Source organism: Eleutherodactylus coqui, chromosome 4 (genome assembly GCF_035609145.1).
Source record: "Eleutherodactylus coqui strain aEleCoq1 chromosome 4, aEleCoq1.hap1, whole genome shotgun sequence".
NCBI classification, from domain to species: Eukaryota; Metazoa; Chordata; class Amphibia; order Anura; family Eleutherodactylidae; genus Eleutherodactylus; species Eleutherodactylus coqui.
In genome coordinates, this window is record NC_089840.1 from 124,964,455 (window position 1) to 124,989,479 (window position 25,025).

General features: G+C 41.3%; 1 protein-coding gene across 1 annotated transcript in view; it reads left to right on the top strand.

Moving 5' to 3' along the window:
• Window positions 1-25,025, top strand: part of LRIG2 (leucine rich repeats and immunoglobulin like domains 2) — a 73,102-nt gene that overhangs the window by 43,909 nt on the left and 4,168 nt on the right. The window contains exons 9-17 of the mRNA XM_066600060.1: window positions 4,357-4,437; window positions 6,039-6,110; window positions 8,825-8,893; window positions 9,275-9,438; window positions 11,115-11,435; window positions 12,185-12,466; window positions 14,849-15,298; window positions 22,138-22,287; window positions 24,463-24,612. Of these exons, the coding sequence (XP_066456157.1) occupies window positions 4,357-4,437; window positions 6,039-6,110; window positions 8,825-8,893; window positions 9,275-9,438; window positions 11,115-11,435; window positions 12,185-12,466; window positions 14,849-15,298; window positions 22,138-22,287; window positions 24,463-24,612 (1,739 nt within the window). The remainder of the gene's footprint in view (window positions 1-4,356; window positions 4,438-6,038; window positions 6,111-8,824; window positions 8,894-9,274; window positions 9,439-11,114; window positions 11,436-12,184; window positions 12,467-14,848; window positions 15,299-22,137; window positions 22,288-24,462; window positions 24,613-25,025) is intronic.

Sequence of the window (25,025 nt, forward strand, 5' to 3'; positions counted from 1 at the left end):
CAGAACAAGTATAACAATAACAGCCAGCAATGAGGTGTGAAGTATACTCCATTGGAGAATCTTGGCAGAACAATCTTTCAGGAAGCAATAAGGGCTGCAGGAATACGTCATATTTGTGGAACTCAATGGAAAAGAGATGCGGTGAAGTCATTTTATTCACCACTGCCTGCAGGGCATAAACCCAGTTTGGACACTGGATAATGTGGAATACTGATAAGCCACATGAAGAGGTAGTTTGACCAGGATTTTACAATCCCAATTTAAAAAAGGGCCTATATGGCTCACAGTCTCCGGTGTCCTTTCCAGGTTTAGGCTAAACCACTATATTAACTGCATACATAGAGGGAGGTAAATGACCAAGGCTAAAACTAGTTTTCTTAAGGGAAAGTAACTGATGGGTTACTATACAATTTCTTATATATTTCAAATGGTAGACCAAATATTGCATACTAGAAATGTTAAATAGAGCACAGGATAAGCAGAAGATATTATTATGTATATGGGAGAGAGATCTGTGCGTGGGTAAGTGGCAGGAGTAAGCACAGGCCGAAGGAGAAAAATGTCACTTTCTTCCAGCCACCGGCTCAGCACAGAACTTCCCCCTGCGAATGGAAGACAACCACTTCCAGTCAGTCTATCCAACTCTGGATTGACAACCAAAGAAAAGATAAGAGCGAGCCTAAGCAAGGTCCATGTCTGTTGGAGGAGGCACATATAAGAATAGGAATGCTATTTGCATTCATTCACACTGCATGCCATAAATATATACTGTTGCTCAGGATCAAATATAGCCCAATCGGCCTCAAAACGTAATGTGTTGCAAATCAGAACCACCACCTCTATGGAATAAGAGAGGCAGGAACTGTGTATTTATCTTGCGCAGGGCTTCCTAAGCGTGGTCAACTGATGGGGGAGGAGATGTTTCTAAAATCCAAAGGACATCAGTGACATAATTCTGAGCAAATATTTCTCTAAATAGGGTTATTCATACCCTGAGGCCCGGCTGCACACAAACTGATTTTTGCTGCAGCATCCGCAGCAAATACCATCCATAGCATGCTATGGTAATTTGATTCTTCTTGCACACTTCCAGGAAACCAATTGCGGTTTCTGCGAGTGGAGGAAAAATTGCAGCATGCTCTATTTTTGCGTGGATTCCGCACACACTGCTTCTATTGAAGTCAATGGAAGGCGTCCGACCCACAGCCCATCTGAAATTAACATTGCGGACAGGTCGGGGATTCTGCGTCATCTCCTAGCGTAACATTTGAAAACAGAAAATCTGTACCGTGCATGTCCGCAGAACAGATGAAGAGCGAAAATGAACGGTGCGCTTGGTCGCCAGCCGGGGTCAGAGCCAGATTCCGCAGCGGGCTTCCACATGCGGAATCCGGGTCTGCCGTGTGCAGGCGTCCTTAATGCTTTAAAATTATGGTGTAAAACATTACGTCATTTAAAAGTGGGTAAAGTAATGAACATGCTCCGTGAGCCATGAAGTGATCTGACTTGAAAATCAAATTAGTGCATTGAGTCCAAAACGTCCATCACATTGCTAGGCTAACCAAAGTTCAAAGAACGCAAATAAAGGTTGCAACATAGTTCAACAATAACCGAACTCTCTCACCCAACCTACCTACAATAGAGCCCCATCGATGTAGGTATGGAACCCGAACAGATCTAACTGAGCTACGGTATCTAACGAAAAGCAAAGTAAAAGGCAGCATCTGTTACTCTGACCACCATGGCCACATTTTGGGCATCATATGGCTGCTGAATCTCTGCGGTAAAACAAAAAACATAGTTCCAAACTAGAGGAATGCCCTCTCCATTGAAAACACATTTTTCCATTCCTGCCTCTCACAACTAATTGCCTGTCTCACTCTGGAGGTCTCATCTGTGTATTCCAGTCACTTATATGAAGTGCAGCCTCCTGTCTGATGCTTACCAGACACCTTGAGTGAGATTTTTTTTTCCTCATGATGCATCATGAGATTCAAATGAATCTCCTGATGCATCAGCACAGCATTAGCTAAGGGTTATACCATTCTGCCTGCTGAGGATACAGTTCAATAATTACCTTCTGTATTGACCTAAATACACTACAGTCCATAAGTATACAGTCAGGAGGATGAGCTTTGATCCCCTCTATTACAACTGTGTGACAGGAGCTGTGTGATCATCCAGTAACTCTGATAGAGTGCCTGTGTCTCTAATATAGGCAGTTCTGGTAGATCCATGTAACAGCATCACACAAACTGAGAATCTGACTGGAAAATGAATCTATAACCCCAAGTAGATCTGAGCTGGTCAGAATTGTGATCACATGACCATCTGAGTGAAAAAGACTAAAAGATTTAGACAAAGAAATAACTTGATCAGCACATGATCAGTAAAATATTAAAGAACACCAGCTCACTCAGACTTGTAAACCAGAAGAAAATCCAATCTTGTAGAAAGAGCATAGGAGGGTGCCCAGATTAACTAGGGTAAAAAGAGCATGTACAGATGAAAAGCATTATAAAAGGAAAGGGTTTATCACCAAACAAAAAACGCAAATATCTAGAATGGACCCTTGAGCTTTGCTTTTAATGTAGTAAAAAAGAATAGAAGTGAATTACCAAAATATAGTATAAGACCCCAAAACGAACAAACTCCTAATTTTTTTCCCCTCCTTGATTCAGCAGAGTATAATGACAGTTAAATTAGTGCCTCTTGTGTTATCGCTAGGCACTAATTGGCCACCATGGCATCTGGTAGCTTGCCAAAAGGTTGCCTAGGTTTGCCTTGGGTTACTGCCTATTGGGTCAAAATCTGTGCAGTATTCTGACTTTAATATTACTGTAATCTGTCCTAATGTTTTAGGCCGTGTCACTTTTGGTATGTTGCGTACACTTTTGGTGAGCTTACAGTGAAGTTTTACAGCTCGGTTTATGCCAAATATGGCGTAAACAGATTAATAACAGTTATGTAAATGATGGCTGTATTAAGTACCATACCGAGAGGGCTGTTACTCGTTGGTTAGTACTGCCACCTGGACCGAAGCGTTTGAATGACTAAAGTACAAGCTATAATGAATCTTTTCCTACAAAACTATAAGGCCTCCTTCACACGGGCGACACCGCATTGCTGCGAGAAAATCGCAGCGATATCTCATCGCTGCACCGTGCGATATCGCTGCGATTTTCTCGCAGCAATACCATGATTTTGTAGCATTGCGTGCCCGAAAATAAGCTGTAACTAAAGGAGAAAAAAAAAGTGTACATCACCTCTTCCGCGCTGTCCGGGGCTCCGCCGCAGCTTCTCCCCAGGTCCCGGCACTGATCTTCTTCATCTTCTGGCCAGGGACTGAAAAATCCCCGGCTGCTGGAAGGTGCTGGCTGTGATTGGCTGACACTTAGCCAATCACAACCAGTGCTTGAAGAATGGCTGTGATTGGTTCAAGCACTGCCATTTATTGAGCACTTGCTGTGGTTGGCTAAATGTCAGCCAATCACAGCCAGCGCTTCCAGGAGGCGGGGGATTTTTGAATCCCTGGCCAAAAGAGGAGAAGATGATGATGATGAGTGCCGGGACCTGGGGAGAAGCTGTGGCCGGGCTGACAGCTCATCTAAGATGGTGTATGTGTGGTTTTTTTTTTCCCGGCAGTTAGGGCTTAGCTTATAGCTTTGACATTAACATATGCTACTGTGAAAGTTGCATCGCATCGCATGCAAACTGCATTTTCATGCGATGCAACAGAGAGGAGGGCTCCATAGGGAAACATGGGCTACAAAACCTTGCGTGTCGTGGGCATATCGCCGGACCTGCGAGGTTTGTGTGTCGTTTTGTAGCATGCTACAAAACCTCTCATGTGTGAAGGAACCCACAGGAAACCATGGGCTTCACATACATGCGATTTGTAGCATCGCTACAAAATCGCGCGACTTTGTCGCCCGTGTGAAGGAGGCCTAAATCCATTTTCTTCAGCTCCTCCTACTGTGTACTGGACTGCCACAGATGCCACTGCAAGTAGAATGTTCTCTTTAAGGCCCTGAAAGATGAAACTGATCTGTGAGCGATTGCATTGGACAACAAGGCCAGATTATCGGTTACAGTTAGTAAATGACATATTCTTTAACAACGGGTTTTTTTTTGTCAGCCAGATCGGTCTATCGTGGGATGCTGCTTCTATGCAGAAAACGTGTTTGATCCATTAGAAATCCGTTAAGGAAAAGTAGTCACATGACCAATCTGCCAAATGGATCCAAACTAATTAGTCACAACTGCTATGAAATGGAAGTGGTGTGAACAGGGCCTTTTGGTTTATAGATTTACAAATTAAATGGTGTGATATTGAATAAATATCTGTTTTTACAGGGACCTACGAAACAATGAAATCTCCTGGGCTATCGAGGACTCCACTGAAGCCTTTAGTGGTCTTTTCAAGCTACATACCCTGTAAGTGGCAAATACCTCATAAGGCAGATTACTGCCCCGAACAGAAATTCAGGTAGCACAACAGCAAAATGAAATGGTCTGCTTTTGATGTGACGGTTTTAAATAAAGGCATTACCCACTGCTACAGTGCTGCCCACGTTTTAGCTTTTGAATTCTAATGCAGCCGCTTCACCTCACAAGTGCCAGAAATTCTTCTACCTTTTTTAAAGCTGTTTTAACTTTCCTCCCGGAGGCCTATTTACACGCATATGAAGCTAATAAAGTGCTAATGGACATTAGTGTCCTTTAACACTTTATGCAAAACAGTCGTTAAAACTGTCAATCTTTCAATCGTTTGAAAGATTGTCTTTGCGTGTAAATGGGCCTTAAGTCAGTGAATATACCTGCAGACTGAGTGTGTTCACACTGCAGAATTGCATACAAATTATTCTGCCCCCAAATCCCGCTGTGATTCTTGTCGCATCTTTTGCAGCTCATTCACAAGCGCATTTAGCCTTGTTAATGGGCAAAATCCACACGCAGAATCTGACATGATGCCTCATAGATCCGCTTTAAGTGACAATGCACTTAAAGCTGCTCCTATTTGGAAGTTCTGCACACAGATTTCACCCATTGACAGGGCTAAGGCACAATGTCCACGGGCAGATTTGAATTATGGAAGATCCACAGTTCAAGCCACTGGGCGTCCGCACTAAATTTACATATGTGGTTTTGTTTTCCGGATTCCGCATGTGGAAAACAAATAGCAGCATGCTCCATTTTAGTGCAGTTCCTTTACAGACGGCTTCCATTGAAGTCAGGACAGGCCGCGGATTCCGCGGGAAAGCAGGAGTTTAGAATTAAAATTGCTGCACATGTGCGCCGGCCAGCGCTTCCGCAGTACAGAAAAAAGACCCCGACAGGTACTTGGGGTCCTCAACCGCAGGCGGGGCAGAATCTGACCTGCCTATTGACATGAGGCCTAAATCTGCATTTGAATACATTGCAAAACACACGGTAGAAGGTCGCAGATTTCTGCCATGATTGTTTAGGCGGAATCTGTGCAGAAAAATCTTGTGTGATTCCGTTGTGCCCTAAAGCTTCCTGTGGTAATGTGCATCTCTGAATGCTGTTACCTGCAGCACAAGCAACATAGTCATGTATAGAAATGGATTGAAAATTCTAACATCAGAAAATAAATGGCGATTGGAAGAAAAGGACCGGGTTTCACTGCCAGCTTTTAGGAAGTTAAAAGAAAATAAAGGAGATGCATTCACTTTAAGAGTCTTGTTTAGATCCTTTTATTCTGCTTATTAGGACTATTTCCCTTTTATGCCAGTGGTATGTATGACCTCATCATGTAACCTTTCAGATGTGTTCTGCATACTAAGATAGTGGATAAACGAGCGCCTTCGGTTTTAACCTGCTTCTACATGTTAAATCTAGACTGGTTTCTTCATTTTCCCAATGCAGCTTCATTACGAAAAATAAATTGGAATATTCAATGAGGGCTTCAGTAACTTGATGATTTAAGTATTGTAAATTCATTTGGTCAGTGTATTAGAGAAGTACGTTTAGAGGAGAAACTAATTTAACTTTTTTTTCCTTTTCCTCCTTTTTAGTGTTTTGCAAGGAAACAAAATTAAATCAATCACAAAAAAAGCTTTTACTGGTTTGGATTTGCTGCAACATCTGTAAGTATCTTGCTGAAGGAAGGCGATGTGGAATGAGTTGAATACTAAATATGCTGTTCTGAGAAAGCTAGGACACCGATCACTCATTTTAATATTTACCGATTTCATAAATATTGTTGACATCTCTACACTGATCCGTTGTTACTTGTGTAAGAAGAAACAAATGGACCTTGTGATTGTATAGATGCAGGTCAGGAAGCGAATCGCTTTCTCCTTAAGGAGAGCACCTGGAAGGTGAGTGAGGAGACTTATAAGGCCATCTGTGCTCCTCTGGGAAATATGCAGATAAGATTAAACAATACCTCTGCAGCGCCACCTATTGGAAAGCAGCATTCCTGCAAGTCAATGTTGGATTTTTTTTTTAACAAGTCTTGAAACAATGACTGGGAAGCCAATTGTAAGTTAAAGCTAGAAACTTTTCACAGCTGTTTTGGGGTGATTGCTGCTCATCAGCCTGCAGTAGGTTTTTGGCTAGGCTAGTGAGAGGCCAATAGATATGGGACAGGAAATGTATAATTTCTCTTTTAGGACATCACCTAGAAGGTGTGTGAGGAGACGTTTATAAGACCCTCCATATTCCTCTGGGAAATATGCAAATGGAAGATGGAACAATACTCCTGCAGTGCCACCTATTGGAAGACAACATTCCTGCAAGTTAATATCAGACTTTTTAAACAAGTCTTAAAACAATAAAAAAAAATAACATTAACTTGCAGGAATGTTGCCTTCCAGTGGGTGGCATTGCAGAGATATTGTTCCATCTTGCCATTTGTATAGATGCAGGCATATACCATCTTTATCCATGATTATTCATAGTGAATATTTCCACCTAAAGAAATCTGCTCCATCATTCAGAAGATTTATCAGACATGTTTCAGCTAGATTTCCCATACTCCCAACAATGGCTCTGTCAGATTTTAGTCATGTGAGTCATATCTGGATAAAAAAGGATGGCCATACTGTGTTTTAGAAGTTACTTGTAGGTGGGAATTACATTTTGACGCTAACCTAGAGGTTTTTTTGTTTTCTTTATCAATTAAAGCTTTTTCACACGAGTGTATATCAGCCCGCCGTTTTCATGGTTGGCCGATATACGCTACGATTTGATGCATTGGATTCCAATGCATCAGATTACATGGCCATATTCCCACGACGTAAAAGAACCCAAGCCAAGATAGTGCCAAGTTTTTTTATGTTGGGCCCAAAAGATAGCCTGGGAACTATCTTTCTGGCTGAAATACGTCGGCTGCTGCATGGGCTCCTATGGGAGCCAATGACAGCTGTTGTCCCACCCCTTCTCTCCTCCCCTCTGGCTGATTTCAATGGGAGGGGGTGGGACAGGGGTGGAGCTAAGCACTGTCCCGCCTCCCATGGCTGGCTGCAGACAAGGGGTGGGAGCTTAGCTCCGCCCCCTCCCATTGCAAACAGCCAGAGGGGAAGAGAAGTGAGCCGGGGAGGGAAGGGGCAACGGCGTATATGCACCAGGGCCCATGCCTTCTCAACGGGCGCACAAACGTTAGATTTGTGCGCCCGTTCAAGAATTTTTACTCCTCAGATCATAGTGTACATCGGCCGTGAAAACTACAACATACACTATGTTCAGCTTTTTCAAAAGACTTCTACTTCATCTTGTGTCTTTGGCTTGTGCAGATGATTTGGATGAAGCAGATACAGGTGTAGAGCTCTAACAAATGCCATGCAGATATCACTTTGTTCAGAGGCCAGAATCCATTCCTATAGTGGTGGCAATTCTACAAACAGGACCAAATATTGAGTACTTCTTATGTAACATTTAAGGCCAGTTTCACATGGTTGATAAAATCATGCGATGTGAGAGTGAGTGAAAATGCAGAATTATGAAACCAATTATTTTCAATGGTTTCATTCCTATTAGCGATGTTTTCACTAATGCCATGTTGCGAGGAAAAAAAAATCGCAGCATGTCCTATCTTTCTGCAATTTGCAGGAGCGTGGGGAGTTTCTCTTTTTTTTTTTTTTTAATATTCCATATTGTCCTGTGGAGCCTCCTGTTTATCGCATCACAATGAGCAAGTTTGTGATTTTCGTGCGATGTGGTGGGTTTTTAACATTAGAAGGTCCTATTTAGTGCAGCGATGCGATGGGAGATCATTCTCAAGAAAAAGCATCGCTGATGCTCAAAAATCGCAGGAACAAAGATGCGATTTTGCTGCGATTTTCTCGTGGCAAATTGCAATCGCCCGTGTGGAACCAGCCTAAGGCTGCTCAGTGACATATTAGCATTGTCTCATCCCAGACAATCCCTTTTAATATCTGATTTGGCTATGGAAAGCTGCAGGCAGTCGGACAGTCAATCCACAATAACAGCCGCTCATCTAAATGACTGCCCCTGCAGTGGACCGCATAATACATGAACGGCCTGAATCTGCTTATTAACAGCTCTTCACTATGGCCAATAGTGTGGTTCTGAGCAGGTCCTATTATTCTTTTTTTTTTCTTGTGACTTTTTTTTAAATTTCCACATGGAGTAAGTAAAGAAGCGTTCTATTGCATTTGTCGTGAAGCCATAGCTTGTAAGAGTCACTTTTGCATTTACTTTTGAAGTGATGCTGTATCTGACTAATATTCTTATGTGAGCTCTTCTGTTCTGAAGATGCATAATTAATGGCACTGGCATCCCTTAATAAACACTGATATGAATCTTCTATTTGACATTTGTTCATTTCTCTTCCCAGCGACTTGAGCAATAATGGAGTTATGTCTTTGCAAGATGAAGCCTTTGCTCATATTAAACTCCAGGAGTTGTAAGTATTACGGATCGCATTGCCTGATTATGCATTTTCTACTGCAGTCATTTGCATGCAGTAAATACATGGAGTCTAAAAGTTCACAAACTAAAAATAAGAAAGTTTTTGCCTAATATTGAAGACTCGCGGTATACATACATCCCTGGTTCTAACCTGACCCTGCACTTAGTATGCAGCCTCCAGAAATGATCTGTCCTGCTGTGCTTCTTTCTGAACATTTTGTCCCAGGCTTTACAAGCTTCAGTTTACCTTAAACGCTGCTCTGTGTGCTATTTTCCGGCCGCTGATCTTCTGTCTTGTTGTACACCTGATGATTGCCACAAAATAAGCTGCCAATTTGTACCCTGTCTGATGACCTCCTGTATGAATCTTCTACAGAATCCTAAACACCAGCAATTTGCTCTGTGACTGTCAGCTGAAGTGGTTTCCCCAGTGGCTAATTGAGAGTGGCTTGCAGAATTCTGTAAATGTGAGCTGTGCCCATCCTGATTGGCTGTCCGGGCGTTCTCTGCTCAGCGTGGATTCTGGAGACTTTATCTGTGGTTTGTATCTAATTTTACTTCTCTTATTACTGGAATTACTGAAATGCCACTGTTCTACTTCTACCGACTTGACGACTAAATTTGTGCAATGTCTGTATTTTATTCCTTGTTTATTTCATAGTCACGTGTTGTGTTTATTTTTGCCTCATTACTACATTGCTGGAAATGATACGATTTAAGGGTTCATTCATACAAACGTGATTTCACCGCATATCACAGGATGTAAGTACATTGATTTTTAGCGATTCATTCACATTAGGGTTATAACTTTTTTACAACCTCATATTCCTGTATCCTAATTTGATGCACTTCTGTCTAAAAACAAATAATTTAATTGTTTCAGTATTTTTTTCAGAAAAGGTCACCCCAAAATCATATCACTAGGTAGTTGGATGTTCATAGAATCAAAAGTGCATCAAAGTAGGATACTGGAATACGAGATTCGAGATTGTAAAAAAAAAAAAAGTTATAGTCCTAATATACATTACGTATAATCCGTGCGTAAAAAAGAACGAATGTTCTATTTTGCCGCGTATTATGCGCATACAGCTCTGTTGTCTATGGGTTGCATATTAAACGCTAAGGGACAGAGCGGTAAAACACTGCGCAATGCACACAGCATTTTCTGCACACGTTCGTGTGAATGAGCCCTAAGGCAGTTTTCTGTACACAAACTCTGGTTTTATTTATTGGCTGTGTACTGTATTCAGAAAGGGAATGAAAATGTTCCCCTGTTAAATAGGTTTACTTGTAGCTGCTGTAAATCTTCATTATATGATTGGCGCAGTTACTGTACATAGAGGTTTCAACTACATTTTCCAGCTAGTGTGATATCTGTGAGCTTTCAGAGAATATGACATACCATTCTTATTTGCTGCATAGCAATAGAATTGTCAAAAATTTAGAATGTTGCAACATTTTACCCTTTTGGAAAAGCTTTGATGTATTTGAACTTAATTGGCATTGGCTCCCTAACAATGTTTTGAAAAAAAACCTATAGGCACGAGTCTCAGAACATTTTATGAATAACCGTGCTTTGTTGCCTAATGGGCTGAGAATCCTTTTGATTCTCGTTTGCCCAACGGAACAAGCTGATGACGTTCTCACCAGCTCTTTCCTGCGCAGGCAGCCTGTTTATACTGCACAATTGTCATTGAGAACCGTGCGGTCCTTGGGCATTTATTCACTGAGCGAGCAGTGATTAAGCAGCACGATAAGTGCCTGAGCCCGCGCTCATTTTTTACCACAGGTGAAACTGAACGAAGAGCGAGGACCTCACGATTTTCGCTCGTCGCTTGCTGTGTTTAAACTAAATGATTATCATTCTTTTTCATTAGTTTGAACACGTTTCCGAACAGTAATCGTTCCGTCTAAACTGGGCATTAGTAGTGTTCATGCTTGCGTTAATTTCACTAATTCATAAAGAACTGAGAGAATTTTATTGCTTGCTCCTATCCACATACAGCTAATAGCCACTTTAACAATGACATCTGACGTTGCCCCACTGAGTAAACAAAGTATGCAGTCTCTGGAATAGCTGATGATTTGTGATGATGGAATAACAGACTATGAAGTTGACCTAGTTTAACTATTGTTTAAGTATCCTCTGTGTGTCAATCTGTTAATTTTGTATTTGAAGTGATTTTAATGTCCTTTTTTTTTTTTTTGTTTTCTAGATAATTTTCCAAAACCACAAATCAAGACTCATCCGGAAACAACGGTGGCCCTGAGAGGAATGAATGTGACTCTCACATGTGCAGCGGCCAGTAGCAGTGACACTCCCATGTCTACAGCCTGGAGAAAAGACAGTGAAATCTTGTATGATGCAAAGGTGGAAACCTTTGCCAGATATCAGAAACATGGGGTCGAGCTGGTGGAGTACACAACAGTTTTGCACCTCTTCAATGTGAATTTTACCGATGAAGGAAAATACCAATGCGTCATCACCAACCACTTTGGCTCCAATTATTCCAGTAAAGCTAAACTCACAGTAAATGGTAAGCGCGGAGTTAATACAATGAACCAAACAATTACCGTAATAGTGTTGATGTCAATCTCCAATCTGCATGCACCTTGCGAGAAACAATATACATTAATCACTCTTTAATCCGGTACCCTAAGGCTTACTATTCAATATGAAATAATGTAGTATATACATTTTATACAGTTGGAAGATGAACTTCCACAGTAATAAAAGTCATCCTACCATGATCGGTTTACTACAGTATGGGCTTTTCTAGTTTGCTCCTGTTAGTCCCCAGTGACTGATGTCTTTAAACAAATGACATAACAAAATGGCCATTTACATATATAAAGGGTAAAGATCTGAACCCTGCCCCCCCCCCCCCCCCCAAGTTGCAGTGGGAAGAGGTACTTCATTTATATTAAACATGCCTGATTCCATAAAACCCCTTAATGACCTGTGACGTATAGGTTATTTGTCACAATAGTAGACTTGCAAGCCTTTTAACCACTTAAATGCTGTTAATGCTGATCGTGGCTTCTGAGTGCTTAGCCCTTCCAGTAAACATGTTCCATTATGAGGATTTTTAATCGGCATAATTCAGGCCTACGTTACATGCAATTAGATAGTGAAGTGTAGTTTGGTAATTATGAAACCATTCTGTGAATGACAACCTAGCTAATGGAACACATAATTACTGGAAGAGGTAGTGCTAAAAATTTTTAAGTGTAATTTGAGCGAAGTTTTTATGGTGTACTTATTTTCTTTTGTTCTTTTTGACAGAAATGCCATCATTTCTTAAAACGCCAATGGATTTGACAATCCGCACAGGTGCCATGGCACGTCTAGAGTGTGCAGCTGAAGGTCACCCAACTCCACAGATTGCATGGCAGAAAGATGGTGGAACAGACTTCCCTGCAGCCAGAGAGCGACGCATGCATGTTATGCCAGAAGATGAGGTCCTGTTCATAGTCAATGTCAAAATTGAAGATATGGGGCTTTATAGCTGCACAGCACAAAATGCTGCAGGCAGCATATCTACCAATGTCACTCTGACTGTATTAGGTAAAAAAAAAAAGATTTTAATTACTTACAGAGGTGGACAACTCAACTTAGTTTTGCTAATTCACAGTTTACCTATTATTGATAAAGGGATTGTCCATTTCTACACTACTGGTGACCTTAGGATATGTTATAGATTAGTTGATCAATAGGATCCACTGCTTGGAACCCCAGCCAATCAGCTGTTTGGACATCATGTGTATACCCTTCCGATCAACTATTGCGAAATCAGTAATATAGGGGTGGACAACTCCTTTAAATTTGATAAACATGAACCTCAAGCTATTAGGTCTTAAAAGGGCCCTAAAGCTCCATTTACGAGCAAAGATGATCGCTCAAAATTCGTTTAAGATAGGAAGAATGACAGTTTGCGTTATCATTTTGCATAAGCTGCTCATGAGCACTAATGCCCATTAGTAGCTTATTAGCTTAATTTGCATGTAAATGCAGCTCCCTTCGCTGTATGCATATAACAGCAGGTGGTGTGTTATCTGCATACAGCCCCTTTGTTCTGCTGTGGGACTGCAGCTGAAAACAATGTTATCCTCGCTCCCATGTAAAGTCAGATGCGTGGTCCCTGTTATTAGCTGGCCGGCCGAACAATGGATTTTAAACTCAACATAAAATCGTCGTTCGGCCGAAAAGCTAACAATGGTAACATTTACACACAACGATTATCGCTCAAAAGACATCGTTTGAGCGAATTTTGAGTGATGATCATCCTGTGTAAATGGGACTTAAGGCTACTCTGCTGAAAGAGTTGTGTGGGAATCTTGTGCCGCTGAATTGGGAGAGCACTCCATAAAATATGCAGGTTGGTCAGTCTTTGTTTTTTGTTTTTTTTTTATAGTACTGGTAGGATTGTACATTTTGTGCGAGAACGGTCATGACCATACGGTTGCAAGCTCTGCGCAGCGGAAGGTCTTAAGAGCAGAGCAGTTGATCACACTATAGATCCTTTGTTGTACAATCTGGAATTTATTTTACTTTCATTTAAGGGTCTCAGTTGTCCTACATTTATTATAGTATACCATAGTGCAACCTTTGTCATATATGATTCTTATTTACAACTACTTAAACCATTCAGTAACTGCCAATATGCCTTTATGCTGCGGTCAATAAGGTGCATAATTTTGATGCATATTTTTTATGGCGCATCAGAATAAGGCTGGCATGGGTCTCCCGCGTCGGGAGGAGCAGGGACTTGGCAGCTGGGCTCTAGCTCTAACAGCAGGGATTGTATCCCAGCCATATAACCCTGTACATACTTCAGTCAACGTGACTACGGCATGTTAAAGGCTGACAGAGGGAGACGGGCTCCCTTTGTCACCTATCTTACTCCCAAGATGTGATAGGTGCCAATGTGCCGATGGGTTGCTATGGCACCTGAATGCTCAAAAATGATCTCTGGGCCTGCTATCTAGGGTGCCTTATATGGCCCAGCCAGAGACCAGGTCTCATAGGCTAATGTAATACGATCCTTCCTAATGAAATTCAAGGCCCCTAGTAAGAAATAAAAAGTTTAATAAAAATGGTAAATATAAAAAGTCAAAACCTCGCCTTTCACCCCTTAAGCTGGGGTCACATGGGACCGAAATCCTGCTGAAATCTCGCGGCATGACCACATGGAAATACCGTGAGATTTCTGTGAAAGAAATGCAACTTCAAAACCCGTGGCCTTCCTGCAAAAAACAAGTCTTTATAGAGCTCTGTCAATGGAAATATTAAAAACATTACGGCTCTTGAAATGCGACTACACAAGCAAATTTAAAAGTGTTTTTAGTATACAAAAATGGCAAAACACAATAAACTACCTTTATACACTCGAGTATAAGCCGAGTTTTTCAATCACAGAAAAATGTGATGAAAAAGCCCCCCTCAGCTTATACTTGAGTGAGGTAAAAAAAAAAACCGCAATACTCTCCTCTCAGCCAGCATCTGTTTCCCTGGTGCGATGCTGTCCCCGGCAGTGGGGCAGGCTGCTTCAGACTTCTCCTAGCTGTCATCTTCCTGGCTCAGTTTTGAATTCCCCCGCTGTCAACGCTGTGTAACTAAGCGCTATGATTGGATCAAGCGCTAGCCAGTGTATGTATTTTGTTTTATTTTTATATGCCCTCTTAATGGTACGGCCACATGGCGTGGAAAATCTACAGTGTTCACCATAGCAGCAGAGTGGATGAGATTTTACCAGATCTACAGGTTGTAGAAATTGACTTGTGCGGATAAACAATCTGCATCATTTCCTTTTTATGCTGTAGGTTTATTTATGGTTCTCCTTTCTTTTGATGAGCGGAGTGAAATACGTAACACACGTGCGAAAATGTGTTCCTTGTGGTCCTAAAGCTGCATATAATTGTGATGTGTGCAATGTGCTTTTTCTTTCAGAAACTCCTTCTTTTATAAGACCGTTGGAAGACAGAACCGTTGCTCGTGGGGAGACTGCTGTATTGCAGTGTATAGCAGGAGGAAGCCCAGCTCCACGTCTAAACTGGACCAAAGATGATGGGCCACTAATGGTAACCGAGCGGCACTTCTTTGCTGCTGCGAATCAGCTTCTCATTATTGTTGATGCTGGCCCAGAGGATGCTGGGAAATACACGTGCAGCATGTCTAATACCCTTGGAACTGAGCGGGGTCACATCAACCTGTATGTCTTATCTTCACCCAACTGTGATTCATCACAAACCATCATTGGCTATGAAGAAGACGGATGGACCACTGTTGGGATCGTCATCATTGTGGTTGTTTGCTGCGTGGTGGGGACGTCGCTGGTCTGGGTGATTGTTATATACCATATGAGAAGAAAAAGTGAGGACTATAGCATAACCAATACTGGTAAGTGGTCACTGGTATCGCTCTGTCGGTTCATAGTTTGTTGACAGAAAGGTTCTGCTTTTTGTTGACATACTGATGCAATTTTGCTGGTGGTGTTGTCAGGTATCATTGGTAACAGAACTCTAATTCATAAGATGGCTGTTTAACCCCTTAAAAATACGGCCTCCGCCCCCATTTTGGTATACATACGACCTTTTGATCGCTTTAATTACATAGAAGCGCAATTTTTTTTTTTCGTTTGTTTCTTTTGATACTTCGTTCACTTGCTTACTTTGATAGAACTGACTTTTACCAATGCAGTGATACCAAATATATTTCTGTTTTATTTAGGTTCTATTAGTGTGTCAAAGAGAAGAGAGAGGGGGGGGGGGGGTGGGTTCTATTAGTGTGTCAAAGAGAAGGGAGAGGGGGGGGGGGCGGGTTAACTTTTTTATTTATTTATTTTAAATAATTTAATAAAACGTTTTTAAACCAATTTTTAGAATTTTTATTTTTTTAAAGTCCCCATAAAGGAGATGAACTTGCAATGCTTTGATTGCTCCTGCAGTATGATGTAATGCCATAGTATTGCATTATACTGCAGTCTGACAAGCCATGCCTTTTAGAAGGCCCCTGGCTGTCACAGCAACTGCATGGCAACCCACGATCTCATTGCAGGAGGCAGTGCGGGTCTTCTGAACATCGGTCGGGGCATTTAAATGCCACTGTCAGAATTGATGGTGCCATTTAAAAGGTTAGCAGCTCCAATAAGCAGCGCAGCTTATTGGAGCTGTTGCGGGCAGGTGTTGGCTGTAAGAAATAGCTGGCACCCGCATTGTATAGAGCAAGATTAACTCGCGGTTCCCCTCCATACATAATCCGAACCTGCATGACGTAACAGTACACCTTGTAGTGTTAAGGGGTCATTACCAACATAAATGGGGATAAAAAGTGTTGAGCGCCATTAACAGTTCCCTACTGCCAGGAATTATGCCAGCGATGCAGATATTTACCTGCACACTAAGGCATCATGTCCACGGGGAAAATCAGGCCCGCTACGGATTCTCCATGGAGAATCCGGAGCGGGTCCCTCCTGCCCCACGGACATGAGCGCTTAAAATAGGAATTTAAAAGAATTAACTCACCCGCAGCGGGCCGGGAGGGTCTTCTCATCTTCACGGCCGGATCTTCTTTTTCGGCCGGCGGAGGAACTCAGTACGCCGGCGTGCCGCGCGCATGCGCCGGGCACATCCGCCGAGCCGAAGCAAGAAAGATCCAGCCGTGAGGAAGAGAAGACCATCCCGGCCCGCTGCGGGTGAGTTAATTCTTATTTTCTGTCTCCCACGGATCTGGACGGCTTCCATAGGCTTCAATAGAAGCCCGCGGGAGCCGTCCCCGCGGGAGACCCGCACGAAAATGGAGCATGGTTCAGATTTTTTCATGCTCCATTTTTTTTTAAATCACTTATTGACCATCCGCGGGTATTTATCTACCCGCGGGTGGTCAATGCATCCCTATGGGGTGCGGATCCGCGGGCAGGAGAAGAGTAAAATCCGCTGCGGATTTTAATTCTTCTTTTGCCCGTGGACATGAGGCCTAAAGGAAGAGATGAATTTTATTGCTTTTATGTTTTTGTTTTTTTTTTCTGTACATAACCCAAATACAAAAGTAGGGTTGTACGTTGTCCATGTATGTGCAGTTCTTCAAGACTGAGATCATCCTTTTAGACAGATGAAGAAAGTAGCAAACGATAAAGCAAGAAGTTAGACCTTGAATTGACCTTCATGCCTCTGTCTTCTTTACCCCTATAAATTATGTACACTGACAAGCTGATGATGATGAATTGAATTGTACAACTAACCACAAAGCAAGCTGCCAAACAGGCCTTGGGAATACTCAAAAACCTTATCTTAAAAAGGAAAATCCAGAAACTCAGGAGTTGTGATAGTTCTGCCTTTTCATCTGCCATGAACAGAATTCTAGGGGGATCCTTTTATTCAAATGTGTTGGATTTCTAGCAGCAAACCTGGCTGTGTGTTCTCCCTGAGGTTTCTGTTCTAGGTCACAGGGTGGGAATGATTACACAGGTGTTATTGTTTGCTAAAAATAGTATTAAATGATTCTAACAATAGGTAGACGCTTTAGGGCTTCACATCCAAAAACTATTCTGAAAGTCATTTCCGTAGGTACTTGATTCAGGGAAGTGTATAAAGACGTCTGCCAATTCTGCTTTGATAAATCCCTTAAACTAAGAAAATTTGACTATAGAAAAGTTTTTTTTTTTAAATTTAGGCAACCCCTTTTGCAACTTTAAAGAAAAGAGGGCATAGCTAGTCGGGAGGGGGCATGGCAACTCTGATGGATTCATGTATATTTTATGCCAGAAGCTCCACCTTGTAGCTGGCATAGATTTCTTTGTAGTGTTATGAACGGCCCGAGATGCACCTAATGTTTGAAGAGGAGTGCACCTTTTTATACATTAGGCTTATCTTGTGTCAGCAGGAATCATATTAAAGGGGGTTTTCAGGCAAAATACTTTTGATGACTTATCCTCAGGAGAGGTAATCACTAGTTGGTCGGCCAGGTCCGCCACTTCAGTTTTCAGCCAATCAGCTAAGCAGGCATTAGCTGTTGGCATCGCTGTTGCTTCAACCCCTGTGTAGTAGCCGGAGCTCATTAGTCTAGGTGCAGCACCCAGTTGGAGCTCTGGCTGCAGTTATGTGGACCCTTGACCAAAAAAAAATTATAATAAAATATAACTTTTATTAAAGAAATAACTAAAAGGAAGAACATACACACATAAATCTAGATCCAGGAAAACCCATGGAACCGATAAAAATGTATTGATACCACTGTCCATAAACAGTAATAGACCGGTCAGTCTGAGTATCGTTATGACTCAGCCATTTAGTGTATTCGGTCTCTTTGCAGAATCTGACAGGATTATCAGAATCTATTGTATACACGTCAACCTAATCAGGAGATGAAAAAGTGACATAAGTCCGACAGTTGGATGTTACAGAACGTGACCCAAACTCCAGAGATCAGGTTCGGTGATGTATACGTCGTTCACATCGAGAAAATAAGCTATGCCGGACCACTAAAAATTGTGAGCGTAACCCAACGCGTTTCTCCCACAACGTGGGTTCATCAGGGGTTTCAATACGCAAAAAATGGTACTTTACTGGTTTAATGACTCCCAGTCAGAAATCGGATAGTGGTACAAAAATAAAAAATTGATGAAGCCTCAAAATGTCCAGCACTGTCAAATAAATGACACACTGGATATAGAGGGATCAATCAGAGTAGAACTGTCATTTCCACTGGTGACAATTATATTACTAGATAGATTATTGTCGCCATATAAGATAAATGAACTGACAGGACTACGAGAACCCTACTACTACAATGGTAGAAATAAGAGTAGGGTATAGGTAAGAAAAATTTCTACCCTTTATGCGAGAGAAAGTTATAATTTCTCAGGGATAATAGTCCCGAGTACAGAAAGATAGAATAATTTTAGCCGTTAAGTCAAAGAGTATCCCGAGGGCAAAATTTTGGTAATCGGGTCCCTGGATAAATCAGATGGCATATTCACAGCAGCCCAGAATAGCCGCCTTTTGGATAGCCATCTGATAAATTTTCACTCTAGACCTACAAGGAAAATTCCTAAGACCTATAATAGTCCCTCAATAGAGTGGAAAGAGGATTCAAAGACCTATATTAGTCCCTCAATAAGGTGGTCACTAAGTCAGAGCCTTAATAAGCAAAAACTGAAATCAAACAAATAAACAAAACGGCGGCATGTCAGCCCTGGTGGTGGACTGACAGCATACTGAACTCACAGCTCCCTGAGCTTTAAATAGGAATCCTGTAGCTCCACCTTTAATGGGGGAGTCTAGATGTAAGCCAATCATCATTATACAGGGGCGTACCTATGTCAGTTGTTGCTATGGAGATCAAAGTGCTGTCGTTTTGTTTAAGCTCCTCTACATCTCTATGATCACTACAGGAACGCTACTCTCCCCAGACGATCAGGGCAACCAGGGATTTATATTCTGCGAGCGCTAAACATCAGGTGGGCACTGTTACCATTTATACATGGTGAGGATATGGATTTTGGACATGAGTGCGTCTTAAACAAAACGGGACTAATATAGGTCTTTGAATCCTCTTTCCACTCTATTGAGGGACTATTATAGGTCTTAGGAATTTTCCTTGTAGGTCTAGAGTGAAAATTTATCAGATGGCTATCCAAAAGGCGGCTATTCTGGGCTGCTGTGAATATGCCATCTGATTTATCCAGGGACCCGATTACCAAAATTTTGCCCTCGGGATACTCTTTGACTTAACGGCTAAAATTATTCTATCTTTCTGTACTCGGGACTATTATCCCTGAGAAATTATAACTTTCTCTCGCATAAAGGGTAGAAATTTTTCTTACCTATACCCTACTCTTATTTCTACCATTGTAGTAGTAGGGTTCTCGTAGTCCTGTCAGTTCATTTATCTTATATGGCGACAATAATCTATCTAGTAATATAATTGTCACCAGTGGAAATGACAGTTCTACTCTGATTGATCCCTCTATATCCAGTGTGTCATTTATTTGACAGTGCTGGACATTTTGAGGCTTCATCAATTTTTTATTTTTGTACCACTATCCGATTTCTGACTGGGAGTCATTAAACCAGTAAAGTACCATTTTTTGCGTATTGAAACCCCTGATGAACCCACGTTGTGGGAGAAACGCGTTGGGTTACGCTCACAATTTTTAGTGGTCCGGCATAGCTTATTTTCTCGATGTGAACGACGTATACATCACCGAACCTGATCTCTGGAGTTTGGGTCACGTTCTGTAACATCCAACTGTCGGACTTATGTCACTTTTTCATCTCCTGATTAGGTTGACGTGTATACAATAGATTCTGATAATCCTGTCAGATTCTGCAAAGAGACCGAATACACTAAATGGCTGAGTCATAACGATACTCAGACTGACCGGTCTATTACTGTTTATGGACAGTGGTATCAATACATTTTTATCGGTTCCATGAGTTTTCCTGGATCTAGATTTATGTGTGTATGTTCTTCCTTTTAGTTATTTCTTTAATAAAAGTTATATTTTATTATAATTTTTTTTTGGTCAAGGGTCCACATAGTCAGTTCTTTCCAAACTAGTTGGACTTCACTGCCTCTGTTAAATTGCCTTCTGGCTGCAGTTACAAGCGCCAGTCACTATACATGGGTCTGAGTAGCTGATTAATGCAGTATTTCCCTATTCCAGCGCTATCAGAGAGAATTTGTTGTATCAACAAACTTGCCAGGCGTGAAATTGGAGGAGAGTCGAGATGAGCGAGTATACATGATAAGGCAAACTACTCGAGCGAGTAGTGCCTTATTCGAGTACCTGCCTGCTCGTCTCTAAAGATTCGGCTGCCAGCGTGTGTGAACAGTGAGTTGCGGGAGTGAGCAGGGAGGAGAGAGTGAGAGAGAGATCTCCCCTCCGTTCCTTCCTGCTCTACCCCGCCGGTAACCGACTCTTTAGAGACGAGCGGGCAGGTACTCCAATAAGGCACTACTCGCTCGAGTAGTTTGCCTTAGCGAGTATGCTCGCTCATCTCTAGAGGAGAGCCTACTCTGAGGCAGTGCATTAACCTCAAATTAGCCTACCTATTCCTTATTCCCTATTGATCTATTTCTATTTCAATAGTATAGGTGTTTGCATAGTATAGGGTGCATTTTATTTTATTTTTTTTATCCAAGAATACATTTATAAGGCCACATTCACACGTAGTGCATTTAGGGTGGCTTTTAACAACACAGCTGACTTCACCTTTTCAGGTGAAGGAGTGAAGTCTGCTTGTGAATGTAGGTCAAAGTTTCCTGCAAATGATGCGGATTTTGGTATGGAATTTTTGCTTCAGAAAAGGCACACCATCTATATGTGAACATAGAAAAATGTTATTACGTCAGTTAATTGTCAATACCATTTATATAAAGTACAAATTTTAAATTTAAAAAAATATACTTTAAAATCTTGAAAATTAATGTTAAATTGGTAAATGTCCTAAAAATTGCTTGGGAACCTTTTTTAAATGTGCTTCCAGAATGAAGTAAACAAATAGAAATGTATATCTGATAAATTGCACAGTATGCAAGTACATGTTTGACATACTGCAATTGAAAATATGAAAAAGGCAATTTTAAAAACTTCATATTTTTTTTATATGTTCGCAAATTGTATTGGTCTATTTCAGCATCTAGATAAAGTACAATATGTGACACATGCCAGATTTACAAAATTTTGGCTTAGTCATTAAGTCACAAACCAGCTTGATCCTGAATGGGTTAAAAAGACTGATGTGGGAATGAGGCCTCATTACATACTCTGCTGCGATTACACAAGTACGTTTACCCAACAATTGCCAGGTAGCACCTAGCAAATTGGCTCTATTACAGGAGAGTTATCAGCACTCATGTAAGCCTTAAAGTAATGTGCTATCTAATGACTGAGGTGCTGAATAGACATCTGCTGATAATTGTATGTATATAGCCATCTCTCCATATGATGGATGGATAGAAGAACTATAGCAGCACTACTTCTACAGTTAGAGATGGATATGTAGATATTGGCCATTTTCATATGAAGCAATATTTTGTGTGTTCACTACAATAGGGAATATTTTAACGCCCAGGCTAGTGTTTTGATTGTTGGAACGTTCTATTTTGTTTTCCTGATCTATTGTACAGCAGTTGTTTATACTGTTAGCCAGGAAACCTTTCCCATTGATGGAGTGGTTGGGTAAGTGTCTTATCATTGACATTTATAAATTGTGACTTTTTTTTTTTCTCTGCAGAAGACCTGAATCTACCTGCCGACATCCCCAGCTACCTGTCCTCCCAAGGAACCCTGTCTGAGCCCCCCGAAGGGTATAGTAACTCTGAGGCTGGCAGCCATCAGCAGCTCATGCCTCCTGCCAGTGGCTGTGTTCATAAGGGGACAGATGGTAAGTACATGGCATCCGGAAAACTGCTTCATTTTCTACATGTTAGAACTAAATGTTTGCTTTGGTTTGTCTGGTTAAATATGTTAAACATGATTTCCAGTGACACGCTTTTGATTTTCCTTGGCTTTGGGAAGCTGCTGTTACCTTTTTATGCAATGAAACAAATGAAAGCTTAAGCAGAAAAAATGCAGTTATTGCAAAGGCTCCTGGAGCTGCGGATTTCACTCTTTAAACATTGAGAACAGTAAACCTAGTTGGGTGACATATGTCTCTAAAGTACTTGGTCTTTTCCCCTTGGCACCATTTATGGAAGCAAACCCTCTCCATCCCTCCCATCCCCATCCATGCCTTCCAGGAGCCATGGCTTTCATTTTTCCGTTGACATAGCCTTATGATGACTTTTGTTGGAACACCTCTTTTATAAAGGGGTAATATGAGCGCTTGTGATTGAACTATCCTTAGAATAGGTTATCAATGGTTGATTGGCGTAAGTCCACCGCCCAGGATTCTTGCCTAACAGTTGCTCCTCCAGACCACTTTCAGTGCAGCCATATGTCCACTTCAGTTATCAGAGACAGAAGGGTAATAGAAATGTTTCACTCCCATTGATTTCTTAAGTATCAGATCCCCGCCAATCAACTGTTGATGACTTATGAGGATCTGTAGTAAGTGCTCGGAATACCTCTTTAATATATCAAGAAACATCTTTTTAAAAGCAAAAACAGCTTTTGTGGAATTGGAAAGAAAATTACACAACTTTTTGGGTTTATTTTAAAGGCGTTCGGTGTGGGGTAAAAAGTATGTTAAGGTTATTCTGTGTGTCAGTATGATTAACAAGACAGAATTTTTTTGTTTACTACTTTACAAAATTTGTATTTTATTCTTTTTGCTGCATATGCCTTTTTGATCACTTTTTTATTACATTTTTTTTCCCCGGAGAAATGTGAACAAAAACAGCAAATCTGGTATTATCACAGAATGGTACAGTTGGAAGGGACCTCCAGGGTCATCGGGTCCAACCCCCTGCTCAGTGCAGGATTACTAAATCATCCATGTCTGTTCAGCCTCTGTTTGAAGACTTCCATTGAAGTAGAACTCACCACCTCCCGTGGCAACCTGTTCCACTCATTCATCACCCTTATTGTCTAATCTGTCTCTCCTCCCTTTCAGTTTCATCCTATTGCTACTAGTCTTTTCTTGCCAAAACGAGAATAGATATTGCTTTCTCATTTAACGGATTTGTTTTTTGCTGCTCACCGCACATTATAAATAACGTGGTATTTTAACCTCATGTCGACAGATGGATCGGATTTCTCATGCGGGAACCAGTAGAGGACACTGGGTTTTCTGCGTGTCTTCTTTTTCTCCTCTGCGAATGTGTGCGGGCACGCCACCGCATATGCACAGTGGAGATTTTAAAAAAAGTTTTTTAAATCTCCTGCTTTCCTGTGGAATCCGCGGCCCATCCACAATTCAATTGTGGATCCCGCGGATCGGAAGGCTTTCCATTGACTTCAATGGAAGCCGTCTGTGTGGGATCCACAGCAAAATGGAGCATGCTGCGTTTTTGTTTTTTTTGTTGTTTTTTAATTTCATTTTATTTTCCGAACCAGAAGGTCCGCAAAACAAATCTGCATGCTTTAATTAAGCTGCGGATGGCCATGTCTTCCTATGGGTGGTTTGAATTGCAGATCCCACAGTTCAAATCCACCTATGGAAATAATAGTTTGACTTAAATGGACACCAATCATGTGCATATTTTTATTTAGGTGTTTAATGTAAACCATAGGAAAAGGGTTTTCTTTGTGTTTTTTTTTTTTTAAGTGTAATTGCACTTTTTGCACATTTTCTGCCTGCTGTCCGGCATCTTTAGCGGTCATGGTTATATCAATGCTGTTTCTTGTGTCCTGCGTGTTCCGAATTGGCGGGCAGGGAACAATATAAACAGACCTCATGAGGCTTATTTTTCTTATAAGTGAATTCCAAATGGATAAACCCTTCGGATGAAATGATTGGTGGGAATAGTTTTGTAGAGGTTATTGAAGTGCTTATGAGCACGCTAGCCCTGGCCTATCTACCAAAGTAGTAAATGTTCACCTGTACATGATTGAAATACCTGTGTTTACATTCTCAGTTGTTTTGGACTTGCACTAATATACATATATTTTTCATAAGGATTGTATGTTGATACCGGTAGTGAGGCCGATGCGGAAATCCTGAATTCACAGTATGCTTCTAATCTGCAAAATGGTAGAATTCAGCAATTATATTGCCGCAGTAATGGCTTGCATCTGGTAGACAGAAGGGACAGCCTTCCAGCTCCCGGTAAGAGAAGTGATTGTCCTGTACTAACTACTTGCACGTTGTTATTGTTTTACCTTGGCTCACTTTTTTTTTTTTTTTTATTCAAAATGTTAAATGTGTTTAGGATATAGGTGCCTATATAATTATTTTCTGGTCCCCTGCTACTGGCTTCAGTTGGTTCTAAAGTTTTACTTTCTGATGCAATGAGATGTCGTCCATGATGATGATGTGTAATTTTTGCCTCTATGGATGAAACGGTGCCATAGTCATGTGACATATTACAGATAACCTCATTGCTCCAGTTCATGGAGGCTAACAGTAGGGAGAAAGAAGCTGAATTTCAAAAAGAGCCTGTACTATGCTGCGTTTAGACGTAACATAAAATCGTTCAAAGAAGCGCAAGCGAACGATAATCATTCAGTTTAAACGCAAAC